Source organism: Salvelinus fontinalis, chromosome 32 (genome assembly GCF_029448725.1).
Source record: "Salvelinus fontinalis isolate EN_2023a chromosome 32, ASM2944872v1, whole genome shotgun sequence".
Classification (NCBI taxonomy): domain Eukaryota; kingdom Metazoa; phylum Chordata; class Actinopteri; order Salmoniformes; family Salmonidae; genus Salvelinus; species Salvelinus fontinalis.
In genome coordinates, this window is record NC_074696.1 from 9,663,317 (window position 1) to 9,687,545 (window position 24,229).

The 24,229-nt window shown below is 49.0% G+C and overlaps 1 protein-coding gene across 1 annotated transcript in view; it reads right to left on the bottom strand.

Moving 5' to 3' along the window:
- Positions 1 to 1,179: 1,179 nt before the first annotated feature.
- The window catches only part of LOC129830696 (alpha-tubulin N-acetyltransferase 1-like), a 58,660-nt gene continuing 35,610 nt past the window's right edge, over positions 1,180 to 24,229 (bottom strand). Inside the window, exons 8-12 of the mRNA XM_055893307.1 lie at positions 21,445 to 21,519; positions 5,321 to 5,540; positions 3,325 to 3,428; positions 2,988 to 3,060; positions 1,180 to 2,354 (exon numbers count right to left, since the gene is read on the bottom strand). Of these exons, the coding sequence (XP_055749282.1) occupies positions 2,006 to 2,354; positions 2,988 to 3,060; positions 3,325 to 3,428; positions 5,321 to 5,540; positions 21,445 to 21,519 (821 nt within the window). The 3' untranslated portion in view covers positions 1,180 to 2,005. The remainder of the gene's footprint in view (positions 2,355 to 2,987; positions 3,061 to 3,324; positions 3,429 to 5,320; positions 5,541 to 21,444; positions 21,520 to 24,229) is intronic.

Consider the following 24,229-nt stretch of genomic DNA (forward strand, 5'->3'; position numbering starts at 1 on the left):
AAGGAAAGAGAGAGAAGCAGTGTGGGCAGGGGGAATGTTGAGCGATGCGAGCATGGGTGAGGGAGGTGAACAGGGCGGGATTGTTGATACGTAGCACTACTAGCTTGCTTGCTCGCACTCACCTGAGGACGAGGCTAGCGTGGCTAGGAGAGTGCTGCTTGCATAGTGTAAACGGCTGGTAAGGGCTCTTCAATCCACGTTGCCAAATTTCAGCGGCAATATTCCTGCTTTAGCGGAGACTACATTCACGATAAATGCTGCATATGTCAACTCAATTGGAAATGACCTTAATGTATATAGTGAAATCTGTAATTCTTCAGCTTTCCGGACGGAATAGAGCCTTTAAATAACGCCTTTATAACCCAGTGAACTACTTCCAATGCCGGGGAAAGGGAACTTTATTTGGGCTGTGCCATTCCAAACCCGAAGGAAAGGGAACTTTAATTGGGCCGTGCCATTCCAAACCCGAAGGAAAGGGAACTTTAATTGGGCCGTGCCATTCCAAAGCCAAGGAAAGGGAACTTTAATTTGGCCGTGCCATTCCAAAGCCAAGGAAAGGGAACTTTAATTGGGCCATGCCATTCCAAAGCCAAGGAAAGGGAACTTTAATTGGGCCATGCCTTTCCAAAGCCAAGGAAAAGGAACTTTAATTGGGCCGTGCAATTGCAAATCCGAGGGAAGGGAAATTTAATTGGGCCATGCCATTCCAATTTGGTAATTTAGGAGTGATGAAGAAATTAAAGATCTCCAAGGAGTTCCTGTCTTGACCGGGGTACTGACTAGTTCCATGTTTAACATGTCATCAGAGCACCAATGTTTTGGTGATAATAGAGATCTGTTTACTGTCAGGGCTGTGTTGATTAGGGCACACTGTAGCAAAACGTTTTCAAACAAAACAAAAATTGCCATTTCTTATTGGATAAATCCAAGTAGTTATTCCCTGTTTTTCAAAATGTTCTTCCATTTTGTGCTGAATGAACACAACCCTGTTTTGTACTGTCATGCCTGAGGTTTAGTGGTAGTACTGGACCCAGCCAGTAGAGAGCGCTGCAGCTGGTTCAACAGACTATTATTGTGACGGGGATTTGATTGAACAGTTCATTGATTGTGATTTATAATACATAACACAGGCCTAACTCATAATGCTATTCCAACAACATTAGGGACAAGTCCGTTTCTGTGATCGTCTGTGTAGCCAATTTATTTATAGAAAAAAACATTGACATTCATAGCATAATACTTTATCTTCAGATTTAAAAAAAATGAAAATACATTTGAATGAAATAGTTTAAAACAAAATGAATTAAAGTGGCATAAAATATGTCTGGTAAACTCAAGTCTAATGGAATTTCAAGCATGTCTCCATTGCCTTTGCAGATTTAGGAGGTCTGTAAAGCTTTACCATTCACTGCTACATTCTGAACATTGTGCTGTAACCCATCACGGTACACTCTCACGCTGTCTATGTCCATCCCAAATGGCACCCTATGACCTGGGCTCTGGTAGAAAGTAGTGCACTACATAGGGAATAGGGCTCTGGTAGAAAGTAGTGCACTACATAGGGAATAGGGCTCTGGTAGAAAGTAGTGCACTACATAGGGAATAGGGCTCTGGTAGAAAGTAGTGCACTACATAGGGAATAGGGCTCTGGTAGAAAGTAGTGCACTACATAGGGAATAGGGCTCTGGTAGAAAGTAGTGCACTACATAGGGAATAGGGTGCCATTTGGGACAGATCCAAACACTCAGTGATAAGAGACATCTGGCTGACTGTTGTTGCGTTCCAACCAAACCCCTCACTCATTCTGTCTTGTTATAAACATACAACCACTAATTAGTGATCCGGAAAGAGGGATGAAGGGAAGTGGAAGAGGATTGGCTTTCTTCTCTCTTATCTCTCTATTCTCTTCATCTGTGGCTTTCTTCTCTCATCTCTTTTCTCCCCACTCCCCCCGTTTCTCTTGATCCCTAATCATCAGTCTGTTTGTCCGTCTGTCCATGTTGCGTCACCAGGGTCTGGTGTTTCTATACTCCTGCCTGGCCCACTGGGCTGTGTTACAGCAGCTCTTTCCCAGCGTCCACGACCACCCTCCTGTCCCCATGTTCCTCTCAGCCTCCGATGGTCCCTTCTCAGCCACCTCCAGGGGTCCTCCTCCCCAGGACCTTCCTCCTCTACCTATGTCCCTCTCAGCCACCTCCAGAGGCCCACCTCCTTCTCCTCCACCCCTCCCTGGCCAGGGCTCTCCCCCTACCCCCATCCGGCGCCCCTTCTCCAGCAGCCTGGTCTCCGTCTCGGCCTGTCTGTCTGGTTCTCTGGTGGTCATCATGGTGTTCTGGGCTGGGATTGGCTCCTTCCTGGATAGGGGCAGAGGTGGGAGAGACACGGTGAGGTCCAAAATTATTGGGACACTGACTTTGTACTTTAATACACAACTGAATTTGTCCCAATACTTTTGGTCCCCTAAAATGGGGGGGGGGGGGACTTTGTTCAAAAAGTGCTGTAATTTCTAAACAGTTCACCCGATATGGATGAAAATACTATAAAATTGAATATGACAGTCTACACTTTAACCTTATAGTCATTATATCATTTCAAATCAAAGTGCAGAAGTACAGAGCCAAAACAACAAATGTGTCATTGTCCCAATACTTTTGGGAGCTCACTGTATACAGGCAGGGACCTGGACAGGTTGAGACGGAGGGATGAAGAGAGAAGAAGAGCCATGATGGAGGCGATAGAGAAACGGAGAGAGTAAAGAAGGAAGATGAATCATTTGTGTGCCGGAGAGGGAGAACAAAGAAAAGGTCATTGTCAAACACAGGTCTTCTGTAATTCAGGTTTCTACGTCACGCTTTCATTTGTATCCGCCCACTATTCAATGCCCTTCCAATCCACTACATACATTTATGATGTACACTCTGTGAGATGTACAACCTTCTAACAGTGTTTCTATGTGAGGGTGAGTTAGGACTCCTTGGATGTCAAACCTGTCTCTGTGTCCCAGTGGCTCTCTCTGTCCTCCTATGTCAGTCTCTCTGTCTCTCAACACTGGTCTCAAACCTGAGGAGAAACACAACACTAACAGGTCAGAGGTCAGAATGGACCACACAGTACATTCATGGGCATGCTGGGTAATGCAGTTTGTCCCAAATGGCACCCTGTTCCCTATGTAGTGCACTACTTTTAACCAGGGTCCCTAGGGCTCTGGTCAAAAGTAGTGCGCTATATCGGGAATAGGGTGCCTTTTGAGATACAACCGTAGTTCTTAATGGTGTGTTATTACGGTGTACTACACATGTCCCGTAGCCAATCAAATCTGGTTACCTGGCAGTTTGAAGGTGTTCGGCTGTGGCGCCAACAACAGCCCAAATCCCCGGGTGTTGACGTGGCGGCTGTAGAGGTTGTCCCTGGCAACCAGGCCCTGTTGGCTACCACGGCGATGGAGCAGGGAAGGTAGAGAGGATAGGAAGAGCAAGGGAATGTAAAGAATAAAAGACAAGGGGACAGGAGAGAACAGGGAGAATGATGTGGGAGAAATGAGGAGTGACACAGAAACAGGGTAGTAAAATAGGGCCAAGGAAAAAGACAAAGAGAAGAATTGTGTTTGAAAGGAAAAAGCAACAGAATTCAACATAAGAGAAAAAAAAAAAAAATGAAAACATAATTAGCTAAACAAATGTATAAGTGACAAATTATACAAACAATAACAAAAGGTCAATAATCATGTGATGCCAAAATGGATGCTTAGAGTCATGGAGGAGTTAGGGGGACTAGTAGTGCCTGATAGAAAAATATGTTCAATATCAAATTATAGGTCATGTTTCTTATTGGCCACATATTTTCATGACAATGTGAAAAGTCAAGTTTTATATAAAAAAATGACTATTGTGAGAAAAAATGTAATTCATAAATAAATTCTGCTGTATAATGAATATGACGACAAAAGTGTTCATATTATTTTAGTGGCTTCGTAACACTGTTAATGAGAGTATTGTAGGTTAAAGGTCAACCTATTAGTGAAATACGAGCTCTAAAATGGCGGACCAGGTGAACAGAAATCAATCTCACTTTTCTAATTTTGTTGGGAGATAAGTTTTAATAGCTTCTTCTAGAAAACGGCAGGCAAAAGTTACAGGCAGCATCATAACTCCCTCAACGGGACGACCAGCACAACTAGGAAAGGTTGAACAAGTTCTAACAGACATAGGGAGTCTTATCCCTTCTGTTTCGTAGTAAATTAATCATTGAAATAATACTAAACTCCCTGGCCACGACAGACAGATCGGTAGGTTGCATCCTGATCGTCAACCCTTCTGACTAAGTGTGTACTTGCACACTTCCTGTCATGAATTTAACAACGATGTAAACATCGGGTAGGGTAGGGGGGGTGGAATTTCCACCATTGTTAAATCCATAACGGGAAGTGTGCAAGTACACACTTCAAGAGAAGGGTGGAGAATTGGGATGCAGCCATAGGCTAGCTAACAGGCTAAAAACCACAGTCCTTCCTTTTAAAAAGGAGCAAAAGGTGGTCAATGGAAGCTGAGCTGTGATCGGTTAAGGGAACTGTCCTCATGTTAAGGATGGAGAGGAGGAGGCAGAGCCAGAGAGAGGGGGGGATGTGAGGAAGGAGAAGGATTAGATGATTGAATTTGTGAGAGTGTACAAATCAAATAAAAGGGGGTGGTGTACACAAACGAGAGAACAAGAGAAAGAAAGACAGACGGAGAGAAACAGTGTTTAGAAAGACAGGTCACAGAGAGAGAGAGAGCAGAGCTGGTCACGCAGGACAATTAGATAGGAGAGAGAGAGCAGAGCTGGTCACGCAGGACAATTAGATAGGAGAGAGAGAGCAGGAGGCTTGGAATCAGACAGAAGGCACTTTACCCAGGGGTCCTGTCCCAAATGGCACACTATTCCCTATATAGCAGAACGGGAATAGTCTGCCATTTGGAATGTACCCACAGTGCACTGAGGCTCTTTAGCATGGAACAATACTCTTAATGAGAGGAATGCTGTGTCCCGCTGCCAAGCCTTCCAACCCTGGCAGAGACACAGACAGGCCCTCAGCATAGAACACACACTGACATTCAGCTATACTGCTGTAACACCTCTCACACAATCCTGGGTTGAGTTACATACAGTTTTCAATCAAGTAGTAGAAGTAGGGTTGATCATTTCACTCAACGTTCCCAAAAATTCCCACGTCGGATGATTCCCTCTGCTTATTCACTCCTGATTCCCGTGAATCAGGAATCACTCCAACCGAGATTCCTGGAAAACCAGGATATTTTGGGACCTATTCACAGGAATACCATACCTGGTGCGCTTTGCCCTGCAGTTGAGGCTGTTGATGAGTGGGGGGTGGGGGTTCGGGCCCCTGTTGCCCCCAGGGGCAGGTGCCGGGGCCAGGGCCGGATCGGGACGCTGGCGGCCCCTGCTTGGGGAGCAAGGGGAGGATACCGACAATGGGGGAGAAAGGGGTGGAGCCGCGTGACGACACAAAGGCCAGGGAAGAGCCCTCTGCTCCTCTCGCACAGCTGTAGACAAAACCATGAGGGAGAGGGTGAGACAATACCATGAGGGAGACAATACCATGAGGGAGACAATACCATGAGGGAGACAATACCATGAGGGAGACAATACCATGAGGGAGAGACAATACCATGAGGGAGACAATACCATGAGGGAGAGACAATACCATGAGGGAGAGACAATACCATGAGGGAGAGACAATACCATGAGGGGGAGACAATACCATGAGGGAGAGACAATACCATGAGGGAGAGACAATACCATGAGGGAGAGACAATACCATGAGGGAGAGACAATACCATGAGGGAGACAATACCATGAGGGAGAGACAATACCATGAGGGAGAGACAATACCATGAGGGAGAGACAATACCATGAGGGAGAGACAATACCATGAGGGAGACAATACCATGAGGGGGAGACAATACCATGAGGGAGAGACAAAACCATGAGGGAGAGACAATACCATGAGGGAGAGACAATACCATGAGGGAGAGACAATACCATGAGAGGGAGACAATACCATGAGGGAGACAATACCATGAGGGGGAGACAATACCATGAGGGGGAGTCAATACCATGAGGGAGACAATACCATGAGGGAGAGACAATACCATGAGGGAGACAATACCATGAGGGAGACAATACCATCAGGGAGACAATACCATCAGGGAGACAATACCATCAGGGAGACAATACCATGAGGGGGAGACAATACCATGAGGGGGAGACAATACCATGAGGGAGACAATACCATGAGGGAGAGGGAGAGACAATACCATGAGGGAGACAATACCATGAGGGAGACAATACCATGAGGGAGACAATACCATGAGGGAGAGGGGGAGACAATACCATGAGGGAGAGACAATACCATGAGGGAGACAATACCATGAAGGAGACAATACCATGAGGGAGAGACAATACAATGAGGGAGACAATACCATGAGGGAGACAATACCATCAGGGAGACAATACCATCAGGGAGACAATACCATGAGGGAGAGACAATACCATGAAGGAGAGACAATACCATGAGGGAGACAATACCATGGGGGAGAGGGGGAGAAAATACCATGAGGGAGAGAGGGAGTCAATACCATGAGGGAGAGAGGGAGACAATACCATGAGGGAGAGAGGGAGACAATACCATGAGGGAGACAATACCACGAGGGAGACAATACCACGAGGGAGAGAGGGAGACAATACCATGAGGGAGAGGGGGAGACAATACCACGAGGGAGAGGGGGAGACAATACCACGAGGGAGAGGGGGAGACAATACCACGAGGGAGAGAGGGAGACAATACCATGAGGGAGAGGGGGAGACAATACCACGAGGGAGAGGGGGAGACAATACCATGAGGGAGAGAGGGAGACAATACCACGAGGGAGAGGGGGAGACAATACAATGAGGGAGACAATACAATGAGGGAGAGGGGGAGACAATACCACGAGGGAGACAATACCATGAGGGAGACAACACCACGAGGGAGACAACACCACGAGGGAGACAATACCACGAGGGAGAGGGGGAGACAATACCATGAGGGAGAGAGGGAGACAATACCACGAGGGAGACAATACCATGAGGGAGAGGGGGAGACAATACCACGAGGGAGAGGGGGAGACAATACCACGAGGGAGAGGGGGAGACAATACAATGAGGGAGACAATACAATGAGGGAGAGGGGGAGACAATACCACGAGGGAGACAATACCATGAGGGAGAAAACACCACGAGGGAGACAATACCATGAGGGAGACAATACCATGAGGGAGACAATACCATGAGGGAGACAATACCATGAGGGAGAGAGGGAGACAATACCACGAGGGAGAGGGGGAGACAATACAATGAGGGAGACAATACAATGAGGGAGAGGGGGAGACAATACCACGAGGGAGAGGGGGAGACAATACCACGAGGGAGAGGGGGAGACAATACAATGAGGGAGACAATACCATGAGGGAGAGAGGGAGACAATACAATGAGGGAGAGACAATACCATGAGGGAGAGACAATACCATGAAGGAGAGACAATACCATGAGGGAGAGACAATACCATGAGGGGGAGACAATACCATGAGGGGGAGACAATACCATGAGGGGGAGACAATACCATGAGGGAGAGACAATACCATGAGGGAGAGACAATACCATGAGGGAGAGACAATACCATGAGGGAGAGACAATACCATGAGGGAGAGACAATACCATGAGGGAGAGACAATACCATGAGGGAGAGACAATACCATGAGGGAGAGACAATACCATGAGGGAGACAATACCATGAGGGGGAGACAATACCATGAGGGGGAGACAATACCATGAGGGAGACAATACCATGAGGGAGACAATACCATGAGGGAGACAATACCATGAGGGAGACAATACCATGAGGGAGACAATACCATGAGGGAGATACAATACCATGAGGGAGATACAATACCATGAGGGGGAGACGATACCATGAGGGGGAGACAATACCATGAGGGAGACAATACCATGAGGGAGAGGGGGAGACAATACCATGAGGGAGACAATACCATGAGGGAGACAAATACCATGAGGGAGACAATACCATGAGGGAGACAATACCATGAGGGAGAGGGAGAGACAATACCATGAGGGAGACAATACCATGAGGGAGACAATACCATGAGGGAGAGGGAGAGACAATACCATGAGGGAGACAATACCATGAGGGAGACAATACCATGAGGGAGACAATACCATGAGGGAGAGGGAGAGACAATACCATGAGGGAGACAATACCATGAGGGAGACAATACCATGAGGGAGACAATACCATGAGGGAGAGGGGGAGACAATACCATGAGGGAGAGACAATACCATGAGGGAGACAATACCATGAGGGAGACAATACCATGAGGGAGACAATACCATCAGGGAGACAATACCATCAGGGAGACAATACCATGAGGGAGAGACAATACCATGAGGGAGACAATACCATGGGGGAGAGGGGGAGAAAATACCATGAGGGAGACAATACCATGAGGGAGAAAATACCATGAGGGAGAGACAATACCATGAGGGAGACAATACCATGAGGGAGAGGGGGAGACAATACCATGAGGGAGAGGGGGAGACAATACCATGAGGGAGAGAGGGAGACAATACCACGAGGGAGAGGGGGAGACAATACCACGAGGGAGACAATACCATGAGGGAGACAACACCACGAGGGAGACAATACCATGAGGGAGACAATACCATGAGGTAGAGAGGAAGACAATATCACGAGGGAGAGGAGGAGACAATACAATGAGGGAGACAATACAATGAGGGAGACAATACAATGAGGGAGACAATACAATGAGGGAGACAATACAATGAGGGAGACAATACCATGAGGGAGACAATACCATGAGGGGGAGACAATACCACAAGGGAGAGGGGGAGACAATACAATGAGGGAGACAATACCATGAGGGAGAGAGGGAGACAATACAATGAGGGAGACAATACAATGAGGGAGAAAATACCATGAGGGAGACAATACAATGAGGGAGAGAGGGAGACAATACAATGAGGGAGACAATACCATGAGGGAGAGAGGGAGACAATACAATGAGGGAGACAATACAATGAGGGAGACAATACCATGAGGGAGAGAGGGAGACAATACAATGAGGGAGACAATACAATGAGGGAGACAATACCATGAGGGAGACAATACCATGAGGGAGAGAGGGAGACAATACAATGAGGGAGACAATACCACGAGGGAGAAAATACCATGAGGGAGAGGGGGAGACAATACAATGAGGGAGAGGGGGAGACAATACAACGAGGGAGACAATACGATGAGGGAGACAATACCATGAGGGAGAGACAATACCATGAGGGAGACAATACCATGAGGGAGCCAATACAATGAGGGAGAAAATACCACGAGGGAGAGAGGGAGACAATACCATGAGGGGGAGACAATACCATGAGGGACACAATACCATGAGGGAGACAATACCATGAGGGAGAGACAATACCATGAGGGAGACAATACCATGAGGGAGACAATACCATGAGGGAGACAATACCATGAGGGGGAGACAATACCATGAGGGGGAGACAATACCATGAGGGGGAGACAATACCATGAGGGGGAGACAATACCATGAGGGAGACAATACCATGAGGGAGACAATACCATGAGGGAGAAAATACCATGAGGGAGACAATACCATGAGGGAGAGGGAGAAACAATACCATGAGGGAGACAATACCATGAGGGAGACAATACCAAGAGGGGGAGACAATACCATGAGGGAGACAATACCATGAGGGAGAGGGGGAGACAATACCATGAGGGAGACAATATCATGAGGGAGACAATACCATGAGGGAGAGACAATACCATGAGGGAGAGACAATACCATGAGGGAGAGACAATACCATGAGGGAGACAATACCATGAGGGAGAGGGGGAGACAATACCATGAGGGAGAGACAATACCATGAGGGAGACAATACCATGAGGGAGAGGGGGAGACAATACAATGAGGGAGACAATACCACGAGGGAGAGAGGGAGGCAATACAATGAGGGAGACAATACCATGAGGGAGACAATACCACGAGGGAGACAATACCACGAGGGAGACAATACCACGAGGGAGAGAGGGAGACACTACCACGAGGGAGAGAGGGAGACAATACAATGAGGGAGACAACACCATGAGGGAGACAATACCACGAGGGAGACAATACCTCGAGGGAGACAATACCACGAGGCAGACAATACCACGAGGGAGAGACAATACCATGAGGGAGACAATACCATGAGGGAGAGACAATACCACGAGGGAGACAATACCATGAGGGGGAGACAATACCATGAGGGAGAGAGGGAGACAATACCATGAGGGAGAGAGGGAGACAATACCACGAGGGAGAGAGGGAGACAATACCACGAGGGAGAGTGGGAGACAATACCACGAGGGAGAGAGGGAGACAATACCACGAGGGAGAGAGGGAGACAATACCATGAGGGAGAGAGGGAGACAATACCATGAGGGAGAGAGGGAGACAATACCATGAGGGAGAGAGGGAGACAATACCATGAGGGAGAGAGGGAGACAATACCACGAGGGAGAGGGGGAGACAATACAATGAGGGAGACAATACCATGAGGGAGAGAGGGAGACAATACCACGAGGGAGAGAGGGAGACAATACCACGAGGGAGAGAGGGAGACAATACCACGAGGGAGACAATACCATGAGGGAGAGGGGGAGACAATACCACGAGGGAGAGAGGGAGACAATACCACGAGGGAGACAATACCATGAGGGAGAGGGGGAGACAATACAATGAGGGAGACAATACCACGAGGGAGAGAGGGAGACAATACCATGAGGGAGAGAGGGAGACAATACCATGAGGGAGAGGGGGAGACAATACCATGAGGGAGACAATACCAAGAGGGAGACAATACCATGAGGGAGAGGGGGAGACAATACAATGAGGGAGACAATACCATGAGGGAGAGGGGGAGACAATACCACCAGGGAGAGGGGGAGACAATACAATGAGGGAGACAATACCATGAGGGAGAGAGGGAGACAATACCACGAAGGAGAGAGGGAGACAATACCACGAGGGAGAGAGGGAGACAATACCACGAGGGAGACAATACCATGAGGGAGAGGGGGAGACAATACCACGAGGGAGAGAGGGAGACAATACCACGAGGGAGACAATACCATGAGGGAGAGGGGGAGACAATACAATGAGGGAGACAATACCACGAGGGAGAGAGGGAGACAATACCATGAGGGAGAGAGGGAGACAATACCATGAGGGAGAGGGGGAGACAATACCATGAGGGAGACAATACCACGAGGGAGACAATACCATGAGGGAGAGGGGGAGACAATACAATGAGGGAGACAATACCATGAGGGAGAGGGGGAGACAATACCACCAGGGAGAGGGGGAGACAATACAATGAGGGAGACAATACCATGAGGGAGAGAGGGAGACAATACCACGAGGGAGACAATACCATGAGGGAGAGAGGGAGACAATACCATGAGGGAGAGAGGGAGACAATACCACGAGGGAGAGAGGGAGACAATACAATGAGGGAGACAATACCATGAGGGAGAGAGGGAGACAATACAATGAGGGAGACAATACAATGAGGGAGAAAATACCATGAGGGAGACAATACAATGAGGGAGAGAGGGAGACAATACAATGAGGGAGACAATACCATGAGGGAGAGAGGGAGACAATACAATGAGGGAGACAATACAATGAGGGAGACAATACCATGAGGGAGACAATACAATGAGGGAGACAATACAATGAGGGAGACAATACAATGAGGGAGAGAGGGAGACAATACAATGAGGGAGACAATACCATGAGGGAGAAAATACCATGAGGGAGAGGGGGAGACAATACCATGAGGGAGAGGGGGAGACAATACAACGAGGGAGACAATACGATGAGGGAGACAATACGATGAGGGAGAGACAATACCATGAGGGAGACAATACCATGAGGGAGACAATACCATGAGGGAGACAATACCATGAGGGAGACAATACCATGAGGGAGCCAATACAATGAGGGAGAAAATACCACGAGGGAGAGAGGGAGACAATACCATGAGGGGGAGACAATACCATGAGGGGGAGACAATACCATGAGGGAGACAATACCATGAGGGAGACAATACCATGAGGGAGACAATACCATCAGGGAGACAATACCATGAGGGGGAGACAATACCATGAGGGGGAGACAATACCATGAGGGGGAGACAATACCATGAGGGAGAGGGGAGACAATACCATGAGGGAGAGACAATACCATTAGGGAGACAATACCATGAGGGAGACAATACCATGAGGGAGACAATACCATGAGGGGGAGACAATACCATGAGGGAGAGAGGGAGACAATACCATGAGGGAGAGAGGGAGACAATACCACGAGGGAGAGAGGGAGACAATACCACGAGGGAGAGTGGGAGACAATACCACGAGGGAGAGAGGGAGACAATACCACGAGGGAGAGAGGGAGACAATACCATGAGGGAGAGAGGGAGACAATACCATGAGGGAGAGAGGGAGACAATACCATGAGGGAGAGAGGGAGACAATACCATGAGGGAGAGAGGGAGACAATACCACGAGGGAGAGGGGGAGACAATACAATGAGGGAGACAATACCATGAGGGAGAGAGGGAGACAATACCACGAGGGAGAGAGGGAGACAATACCACGAGGGAGAGAGGGAGACAATACCACGAGGGAGACAATACCATGAGGGAGAGGGGGAGACAATACCACGAGGGAGAGAGGGAGACAATACCACGAGGGAGACAATACCATGAGGGAGAGGGGGAGACAATACAATGAGGGAGACAATACCACGAGGGAGAGAGGGAGACAATACCATGAGGGAGAGAGGGAGACAATACCATGAGGGAGAGGGGGAGACAATACCATGAGGGAGACAATACCAAGAGGGAGACAATACCATGAGGGAGAGGGGGAGACAATACAATGAGGGAGACAATACCATGAGGGAGAGGGGGAGACAATACCACCAGGGAGAGGGGGAGACAATACAATGAGGGAGACAATACCACGAGGGAGAGAGGGAGACAATACCATGAGGGAGAGAGGGAGACAATACCATGAGGGAGAGAGGGAGACAATACCACGAGGGAGAGAGGGAGACAATACAATGAGGGAGACAATACCATGAGGGAGAGAGGGAGACAATACAATGAGGGAGACAATACAATGAGGGAGAAAATACCATGAGGGAGACAATACAATGAGGGAGAGAGGGAGACAATACAATGAGGGAGACAATACCATGAGGGAGAGAGGGAGACAATACAATGAGGGAGACAATACAATGAGGGAGACAATACCATGAGGGAGACAATACAATGAGGGAGACAATACAATGAGGGAGACAATACAATGAGGGAGAGAGGGAGACAATACAATGAGGGAGACAATACCATGAGGGAGAAAATACCATGAGGGAGAGGGGGAGACAATACCATGAGGGAGAGGGGGAGACAATACAACGAGGGAGACAATACGATGAGGGAGACAATACGATGAGGGAGAGACAATACCATGAGGGAGACAATACCATGAGGGAGACAATACCATGAGGGAGACAATACCATGAGGGAGACAATACCATGAGGGAGCCAATACAATGAGGGAGAAAATACCACGAGGGAGAGAGGGAGACAATACCATGAGGGGGAGACAATACCATGAGGGGGAGACAATACCATGAGGGAGACAATACCATGAGGGAGACAATACCATGAGGGAGACAATACCATCAGGGAGACAATACCATGAGGGGGAGACAATACCATGAGGGGGAGACAATACCATGAGGGGGAGACAATACCATGAGGGAGAGGGGAGACAATACCATGAGGGAGAGACAATACCATTAGGGAGACAATACCATGAGGGAGACAATACCATGAGGGAGACAATACCATGAGGGGGAGACAATACCATGAGGGAGAGAGGGAGACAATACCATGAGGGAGAGAGGGAGACAATACCACGAGGGAGAGAGGGAGACAATACCACGAGGGAGAGTGGGAGACAATACCACGAGGGAGAGAGGGAGACAATACCACGAGGGAGAGAGGGAGACAATACCATGAGGGAGAGAGGGAGACAATACCATGAGGGAGAGAGGGAGACAATACCATGAGGGAGAGAGGGAGACAATACCATGAGGGAGAGAGGGAGACAATACCACGAGGGAGAGGGGGAGACAATACAATGAGGGAGACAATACCATGAGGGAGAGAGGGAGACAATACCACGAGGGAGAGAGGGAGACAATACCACGAGGGAGAGAGGGAGACAATACCACGAGGGAGACAATACCATGAGGGAGAGGGGGAGACAATACCACGAGGGAGAGAGGGAGACAATACCACGAGGGAGACAATACCATGAGGGAGAGGGGGAGACAATACAATGAGGGAGACAATACCACGAGGGAGAGAGGGAGACAATACCATGAGGGAGAGAGGGAGACAATACCATGAGGGAGAGGGGGAGACAATACCATGAGGGAGACAATACCAAGAGGGAGACAATACCATGAGGGAGAGGGGGAGACAATACAATGAGGGAGACAATACCATGAGGGAGAGGGGGAGACAATACCACCAGGGAGAGGGGGAGACAATACAATGAGGGAGACAATACCATGAGGGAGAGAGGGAGACAATACCACGAAGGAGAGAGGGAGACAATACCACGAGGGAGAGAGGGAGACAATACCACGAGGGAGACAATACCATGAGGGAGAGGGGGAGACAATACCACGAGGGAGAGAGGGAGACAATACCACGAGGGAGACAATACCATGAGGGAGAGGGGGAGACAATACAATGAGGGAGACAATACCACGAGGGAGAGAGGGAGACAATACCATGAGGGAGAGAGGGAGACAATACCATGAGGGAGAGGGGGAGACAATACCATGAGGGAGACAATACCACGAGGGAGACAATACCATGAGGGAGAGGGGGAGACAATACAATGAGGGAGACAATACCATGAGGGAGAGGGGGAGACAATACCACCAGGGAGAGGGGGAGACAATACAATGAGGGAGACAATACCATGAGGGAGAGAGGGAGACAATACCACGAGGGAGACAATACCATGAGGGAGAGAGGGAGACAATACCATGAGGGAGAGAGGGAGACAATACCACGAGGGAGAGAGGGAGACAATACAATGAGGGAGACAATACCATGAGGGAGAGAGGGAGACAATACAATGAGGGAGACAATACAATGAGGGAGAAAATACCATGAGGGAGACAATACAATGAGGGAGAGAGGGAGACAATACAATGAGGGAGACAATACCATGAGGGAGAGAGGGAGACAATACAATGAGGGAGACAATACAATGAGGGAGACAATACCATGAGGGAGACAATACAATGAGGGAGACAATACAATGAGGGAGACAATACAATGAGGGAGAGAGGGAGACAATACAATGAGGGAGACAATACCATGAGGGAGAAAATACCATGAGGGAGAGGGGGAGACAATACCATGAGGGAGAGGGGGAGACAATACAACGAGGGAGACAATACGACGAGGGAGACAATACGATGAGGGAGAGACAATACCATGAGGGAGACAATACCATGAGGGAGACAATACCATGAGGGAGACAATACCATGAGGGAGACAATACCATGAGGGAGCCAATACAATGAGGGAGAAAATACCACGAGGGAGAGAGGGAGACAATACCATGAGGGGGAGACAATACCATGAGGGGGAGACAATACCATGAGGGAGACAATACCATGAGGGAGACAATACCATGAGGGAGACAATACCATCAGGGAGACAATACCATGAGGGGGAGACAATACCATGAGGGGGAGACAATACCATGAGGGGGAGACAATACCATGAGGGAGAGGGGAGACAATACCATGAGGGAGAGACAATACCATTAGGGAGACAATACCATGAGGGAGACAATACCATGAGGGAGACAATACCATGAGGGAGAGGGGGAGACAATACCATGAGGGAGAGACAATACCATGAGGGAGACAATACCATGAGGGAGAGACAATACCATGAGGGAGAGACAATACCATGAGGGAGAGAGGGAGACAATACCACGAGGGAGAGAGGGAGACAATATAATGAGGGAGACAATACCATGAGGGAGACAATACCATGAGGGAGACAATACCATGAGGGAGACAATACCATGAGGGAGACAATACCATGAGGGAGACAATACCACGAGGGAGACAATACCATGAGGGAGACAATACCACGAGGGAGACAATACCATGAGGGAGACAATACCATGAGGGAGACAATACCACGAGGGAGAGAATACCACAAGGGAGAGAGGGAGACAATACCATGAGGGAGACAATACCATGAGGGAGACAATACCACGAGGGAGACAATACCACGAGGGAGACAATACCACGAGGGAGACAATACCACGAGGGAGACAATACCACGAGGGAGACAATACCATGAGGGAGAGACAATACCATGAGGGAGAGACAATACCATGAGGGAGACAATACCATGAGGGAGACAATACCATGAGGGAGAGGGAGAGACAATACCACGAGGGAGACAATACCATGAGGGGGAGACAATACCATGAGGGAGAGAGGGAGACAATACCATGAGGGAGAGAGGGAGACAATACCACGAGGGAGAGAGGGAGACAATACCACGAGGGAGAGAGGGAGACAATACCACGAGGGAGAGAGGGAGACAATACCATGAGGGAGAGAGGGAGACAATACCACGAGGGAGAGGGGGCGACAATACAATGAGGGAGACAATACCATGAGGGAGAGGGGGAGACAATACCACGAGGGAGACAATACCATGAGGGAGAGGGGGAGACAATACCACGAGGGAGAGAGGGAGACAATACCACGAGGGAGAGAGGGAGACAATACCACGAGGGAGAGAGGGAGACAATACCACGAGGGAGACAATACCATGAGGGAGAGGGGGAGACAATACCACGAGGGAGACAATACCATGAGGGAGAGGGGGAGACAATACCATGAGGGAGAGGGGGAGACAATACCACGAGGGAGAGAGGGAGACAATACCACGAGGGAGAGAGGGAGACAATACCACGAGGGAGACAATACCATGAGGGAGAGGGGGAGACAATACCACGAGGGAGAGAGGGAGACAATACCACGATGGAGACAATACCATGAGGGAGAGGGGGAGACAATACAATGAGGGAGACAATACCACGAGGGAGAGAGGGAGACAATACCATGAGGGAGAGAGGGAGACAATACCATGAGGGAGAGGGGGAGACAATACCATGAGGGAGACAATACCACGAGGGAGAGAGGGAGACAATACCACGAGGGAGACAATACCACGAGGGAGAGAGGGAGACAATACCACGAGGGAGAGAGGGAGACAATACCATGAGGGAGAGAGGGAGACAATACCATGAGGGAGAGAGGGAGACAATACCACGAGGGAGAGGGGGAGACAATACAATGAGGGAGACAATACCATGAGGGAGAGAGGGAGACAATACCACGAGGGAGAGAGGGAGACAATACCACGAGGGAGAGAGGGAGACAATACCACGAGGGAGACAATACCATGAGGGAGAGGGGGAGACAATACCACGAGGGAGAGAAGGAGACAATACCACGAGGGAGACAATACCATGAGGGAGAGGGGGAGACAATACAATGAGGGAGACAATACCACGAGGGAGAGAGGGAGACAATACCATGAGGGAGAGAGGGAGACAATACCATGAGGGAGAGGGGGAGACAATACCATGAGGGAGACAATACCACGAGGGAGACAATACCATGAGGGAGAGGGGGAGACAATACCACGAGGGAGAGAGGGAGACAATACCACGATGGAGACAATACCATGAGGGAGAGGGGGAGACAATACAATGAGGGAGACAATACCACGAGGGAGAGAGGGAGACAATACCATGAGGGAGAGAGGGAGACAATACCATGAGGGAGAGGGGGAGACAATACCATGAGGGAGACAATACCACGAGGGAGACAATACCATGAGGGAGAGGGGGAGACAATACAATGAGGGAGACAATACCACGAGGGAGAGAGGGAGACAATACCACGAGGGAGACAATACCACGAGGGAGAGAGGGAGACAATACCACGAGGGAGAGAGGGAGACAATACCATGAGGGAGAGAGGGAGACAATACCATGAGGGAGAGAGGGAGACAATACCACGAGGGAGAGGGGGAGACAATACAATGAGGGAGACAATACCATGAGGGAGAGAGGGAGACAATACCACGAGGGAGAGAGGGAGACAATACCACGAGGGAGAGAGGGAGACAATACCACGAGGGAGACAATACCATGAGGGAGAGGGGGAGACAATACCACGAGGGAGAGAAGGAGACAATACCACGAGGGAGACAATACCATGAGGGAGAGGGGGAGACAATACAATGAGGGAGACAATACCACGAGGGAGAGAGGGAGACAATACCATGAGGGAGAGAGGGAGACAATACCATGAGGGAGAGGGGGAGACAATACCATGAGGGAGACAATACCACGAGGGAGACAATACCATGAGGGAGAGGGGGAGACAATACAATGAGGGAGACAATACCATGAGGGAGAGGGGGAGACAATACCACCAGGGAGAGGGGGAGACAATACAATGAGGGAGACAATACCATGAGGGAGAGAGGGAGACAATACCATGAGGGAGACAATACCATGAGGGAGAGAGGGAGACAATACCACGAGGGAGACAATACCATGAGGGAGAGAGGGAGACAATACCACGAGGGAGACAATACCATGAGGGAGAGAGGGAGACAATACCATGAGGGAGAGAGGGAGACAATACCACGAGGGAGAGAGGGAGACAATACAATGAGGGAGAGGGGGAGACAATACCACCAGGGAGAGGGGGAGACAATACCATGAGGGAGAGAGGGAGACAATACCACGAGGGAGACAATACCATGAGGGAGAGAGGGAGACAATACCATGAGGGAGAGAGGGAGACAATACCATGAGGGAGAGAGGGAGACAATACCACGAGGGAGAGAGGGAGACAATACAATGAGGGAGAGGGGGAGACAATACCACCAGGGAGAGGGGGAGACAATACAATGAGGGAGACAATACCATGAGGGAGAGAGGGAGACAATACCACGAGGGAGAGAGGGAGACAATACAATGAGGGAGAGACAATACCATGAGGGAGAGAGGGAGACAATACAATGAGGGAGACAATACCATGAGGGGGAGACAATACCATGAGGGAGAGAGGGAGACAATACAATGAGGGAGACAATACCATGAGGGAGAGAGGGAGACAATACAATGAGGGAGACAATACCACGAGGGAGAGAGGGAGACAATACCACGAGGGAGAGGGGGAGACACAGTGATGACTGTCAAACAGAGTACCACATTATTCAGAATCTAACACAAACTGATCTCAGTGCAGTGCATCATCACTAGGCTGACTAGTGTCTCTGACGGACACTCATAAACAGGGCTATCTTTGATTAAGGCTTCGTGAATCTCACTGCTCCATTCATAAACAACGGTACTATAAAACTCTATCCAACTATGTTGACATTTCACTGAGGCCAGAAGACAAACCAATCAACTGCACAGAGACACTATGAAATGTGACTGGGACAGAGAGGTTCGACAGTACATTTTATCATCAGCGCTACATCCTAACGTTTACAAAGCTGTTATCAATGCTTACCTCTGGTGAACGGCTCAGTGGCTTTCAAACTAAACCGACCTAACCAGGCAGAAGAGACGCCACACAGATGCCAACCGCCCTACAGCAATGTGTTTACAACGGGTGCAATGAAGCGGGAAATGTCTCTCAGAGTAATGATGTTTACTCTCCAGAGAAAATACTATGTATCTTCATCGGGCTGCCATACGATGTCGTGACTGTGTATTTTAGTACAACGTAAATGATGTAACGCTGCTACACTATATATACAAAAGTATGTGGACACCCCTTCAAATTAGTGGCTATTTCAGCCACAACCGTTTGCTGACAGGCGTATATAAAAAAAAAAATCGAGCACACAGCCATGCAATCTCCATACGGAAACATTGGCAGTAGAATGGCCTTACTGAAGAGCTCAGTGACTGTCAACGTGGCACCGTCAACGTGGTGGCCGTCAACGTGGCGCTGTCAACGTGGCAGTCAACGTGGCAGTCAACGTGGCAGTCAACGTGGCGCTGTCAACGTGGCGCTGTCAACGTGGCGCTGTCAACGTGGCGCTGTCAACGTGGCGCTGTCAACGTGGCAGTCAACGTGGCGCTGTCAACGTGGCGCTGTCAACGTGGCGCTGTCAACGTGGCGCTGTCAACGTGGCGCTGTCAACGTGGCGCTGTCAACGTGGCGCTGTCAACGTGGCGCTGTCAACGTGGCGCTGTCAACGTGGCGCTGTCAACGTGGCGCTGTCAACGTTCTGCTGTCAACATTCCGCTGTCAACATTCCGCTGTCAACGTGGCGCTGTCAACGTGGCGCTGTCAACGTGGCGCTGTCAACGTGGCGCTGTCAACGTGGCGCTGTCAACGTGGCGCCGTCAACGTGGCGCCGTCAGCGTGGCGCCGTCAGCGTGGCACCGTCAGCGTGGCACCGTCAGCGTGGCACCGTCAGCGTGGCACCGTCAACGTGGCACCGTCAACGTGGCACCGGCAACGTGGCACCGGCAACGTGGCACCGGCATCGTGGCACCGGCAACGTGGCACCGGCAACGTGGCACCGTCAGCATGGCGTAGTGCATAAAAATCATCTCTCCTCAGTTGTAACACTCACTACCGAATTCCAATCTGTCTCTGGAAGCAACGTCAGCACAAGAACTGTTTGTTGGGAACTTCATGAAATGGGTTTCCATGGCCTAGTAGCCGCACACAAGCATAAGATCACCATGCGCAATGCCAAGCGTCACTCTGGAGAAGTGGAAACGCGTTATCTGGAGTGATGAATCACGCTTCACCATCTGGCAGTGGAAAGCCTTCCCAGAAGAGTGGAGGCTGTTAAAGCAGTAAATGGTGGTCCAACTCCATATTAATGCTCATGATTTTAGAATGTGATGGTTGACGAGCAGGTGTCCACATACTTTTGGTCATGTAGTGTATGTTCCAACTACTATGTACTGTACATAGGCTGGCTTCCTGTTTTTTCCTGGTTTCCTGGACACAGGTTAAGCCTAGTCCTGGAATAAGAAGAGGACTAGCCTTAAACTGGGTCTGGGAAACTGGCCCATTAGGGTTTAGCCTGTATGTGTTACATGTCCATAGGTCAACGGTGGCCTACCTTCTCTCTCCATCAGTGAGTAGGGCTTGATCTCTCCGTCCGGCTTTTTGGGGGGAACCTTTCTCAACTGGGCCGCTGTTGAAGAATACAGTCAGCAATGGGGAAAACATTAAGGCAACCTTATGGCAACCTTATGGCAACCTTATGGCATGCCTGGGTACAAAGTGAGTCGACCTAAACATGCCGTCTTACCCTCATACAAACAAGCATCCTACTGGACGTACACTATACCTAAACTCAGCAAAAAAAGAAACGTCCCCTCACTGTCAACTGCGTTTATTTTCAGCAAACTTAACATGTTTAAATATTTGTATGAACATAACAAGATTCAACAACTGAGATATAAACTGAACAAGTTCCACAGACATGTAACTAACAGAAATTGAATAATGTGTCCCTGAACAAAGGGGGGTTCAAAATCAAAAGTAACAGTCAGTATCTGATGTGGCCACCAGCTGCACCAGATTTGCCAGTTCTTGCTGTGAGATGTTACCCCACTCTTCCACCAAGGCACCTGCAAGTTCCCGGACATTTCTGGGGGGGAATGGCCCTAGCCCTCAACTTCCGATCCAACAGGTCCCAGACGTGCTTAATGGGATTGAGATCCGGGCAGTTGTTGTTGCCATCCTGTACCTGTCCCGCAGGTGTGATGTTCGGATGTACCGATCCTATGCAGGTGTTGTTACACGTGGTCTGCCACTATGTTACACGTGGTCTGCCACTACGAGGACGATCAGCTGCCCGTCCTGTCTCTGTAGCGCTGTCTTAGGCATCTCACAGTACGACCATTGCAATTTATTGCCCTGGCTACATCTGCAGTCCTCATGCCTCCTTGCAGCATGCCTCCTTGCAGCATGCCTAAGGCACGTTCACACAGATGAGCAGGGAACCTGGGCATCTTTCTTTTAGTGTTTTTCAGAGTCAGTAGAAAGGGCTATTTAGTGTCCTAAGTTTTCATAACTGTGATCTTAATTGCCTACCGTCTGTAAAGCTGTTAGTGTCTTAACGACCGTTCCACAGGTGCATGTTCATTAATTGTTTATGGTTCATTGAACAAGCATGGGAAACAGTGTTTAAACCCTTTACAATGAAGATCTGTGAAGTTACAGTATTTGGATTTTTACTAATTATCTTTGAAAGACAGGGTCCTGAAAAATGGACGTTTGTTTTTTTGCTGAGTTTACTATAATCCTGAGCAAATGTCTTTGTCCAAGAGCATTATGGTAGACATTTTGAGGAGACATTGAATTGTAGTGGGTAGGGCCATATATACACACAGGTAGATAGAGCTATATATATATATATACACACACACACACGTAGAGCCATACACACACACACACAGGTAGATCCACACACACACACAGGTAGAGCCATACATACACACACGTAGAGCCATATATACACACACAGGTAGAGCCATATATACACACATATCTCATATCTCATATGTGTGTATATGGCTCTGGTAGTGTGTGGGACTACAAACAGGTCTATTATTATCAGTGGTGTGGGGAAGGCAGCCAGGGACGTGTTAGGGGTGGTGTATCTATCTGATCTCAGGGTAACCATAGCAGCCTGGTACCTGGGAGACTAGCTCCAGTATATGATCATATATCTACAGTATATTGTAGATTGTGTCATATATTGGACCCAGCCTGGGAGAGAAGCAGGGTAGTGATACACAAGAAAACAAAGAGAGACAAGAGAGAAAGAGAGAGAGAAAGAGAGACAAGAGAGAGAGAGAGAGAGAGAGAAAGAGAGATAGAAAGAGAGAGGACAAGAGAGAGAGAGAGAACGAGAGACAGAGAGAGCGAGAGAGAGAGAGAGAGAGAGAGAGAGAGAGAGAGAGAGAGAGAGAGAGAGAGAGAGAGAGAGAGAGATAGAAAGAGAGAGAGGACAAGACAGAGAGAGAGAGAAAGAGAGATAAGAGAGAGAGAGAGAGAGAGAGAAAGAGAGAGAGAAAGAGAGAGGACAAGAGAGAGAGAGCGAACGAGAGACAGAGAGTGCGAGAGACGAGAGACGAGAGAGAGAGAGAGAGAGAGAGAGAGAGAGAGAGAGAGAGAGAGAGAGAAAGAGAGATAGAAAGAGAGAGAGGACAAGACAGAGAGAGAGAGAAAGAGAGATAGAAAGAGAGAGAGGACAAGAGAGAGAGAGAGAGAGAGAGAGAGAATGAGAGAGAGAAAGAGAGAGAGAGATAGAAAGAGAGAGGACAAGATAGAGAGAGAGAGAGAGAGAGAGAGAGAGAGAGAGAGAGATAGAGGAGAGGAGAGAGAGAGAGAGAGAGAGAGAGAGAGAGAGAGAAGAGAGAGGGACAAGACGAGAGAGAGAGAGAAAGAGAGATAGAAGAGAGGAGAGGACAAGAGAGAGAGAGAGAAGAGAGAGAGAGAGAGAGAGAAAGAGAGAGAGAGATAGAAAGAGAGAGGACAAGATAGAGAGAGAGAGAGAGAGAACGAGAGAGAGAGAGAGAGAGAGGACAATAGAGAAAGAGAGATAGAAGGAGAGAGAGGACAAGACAGAGAGAGAGAGAATAAGAGAGAGAGAGAGAAAGAGAGCGAGAGAGAAGAGAGAGAGAGGACAAGAGAGAGAGAGAGAGACGAGAGAGAGAGATGAGAGAGAGAGAGGACAAGAGAGAGAGGACAAGAGAGAGAGAGAGAGAGGAGGAGAGAGAGAGAGAGAGGAAGAGAGAGAGAGAGAGAGAGAGAGAGAGAGAGAGAGAGAGAGAGAGAGAGAGAGGACAAGAGAGAGAGGACAAGAGAGAGAGGACAAGAGAGAGACAAGGAGA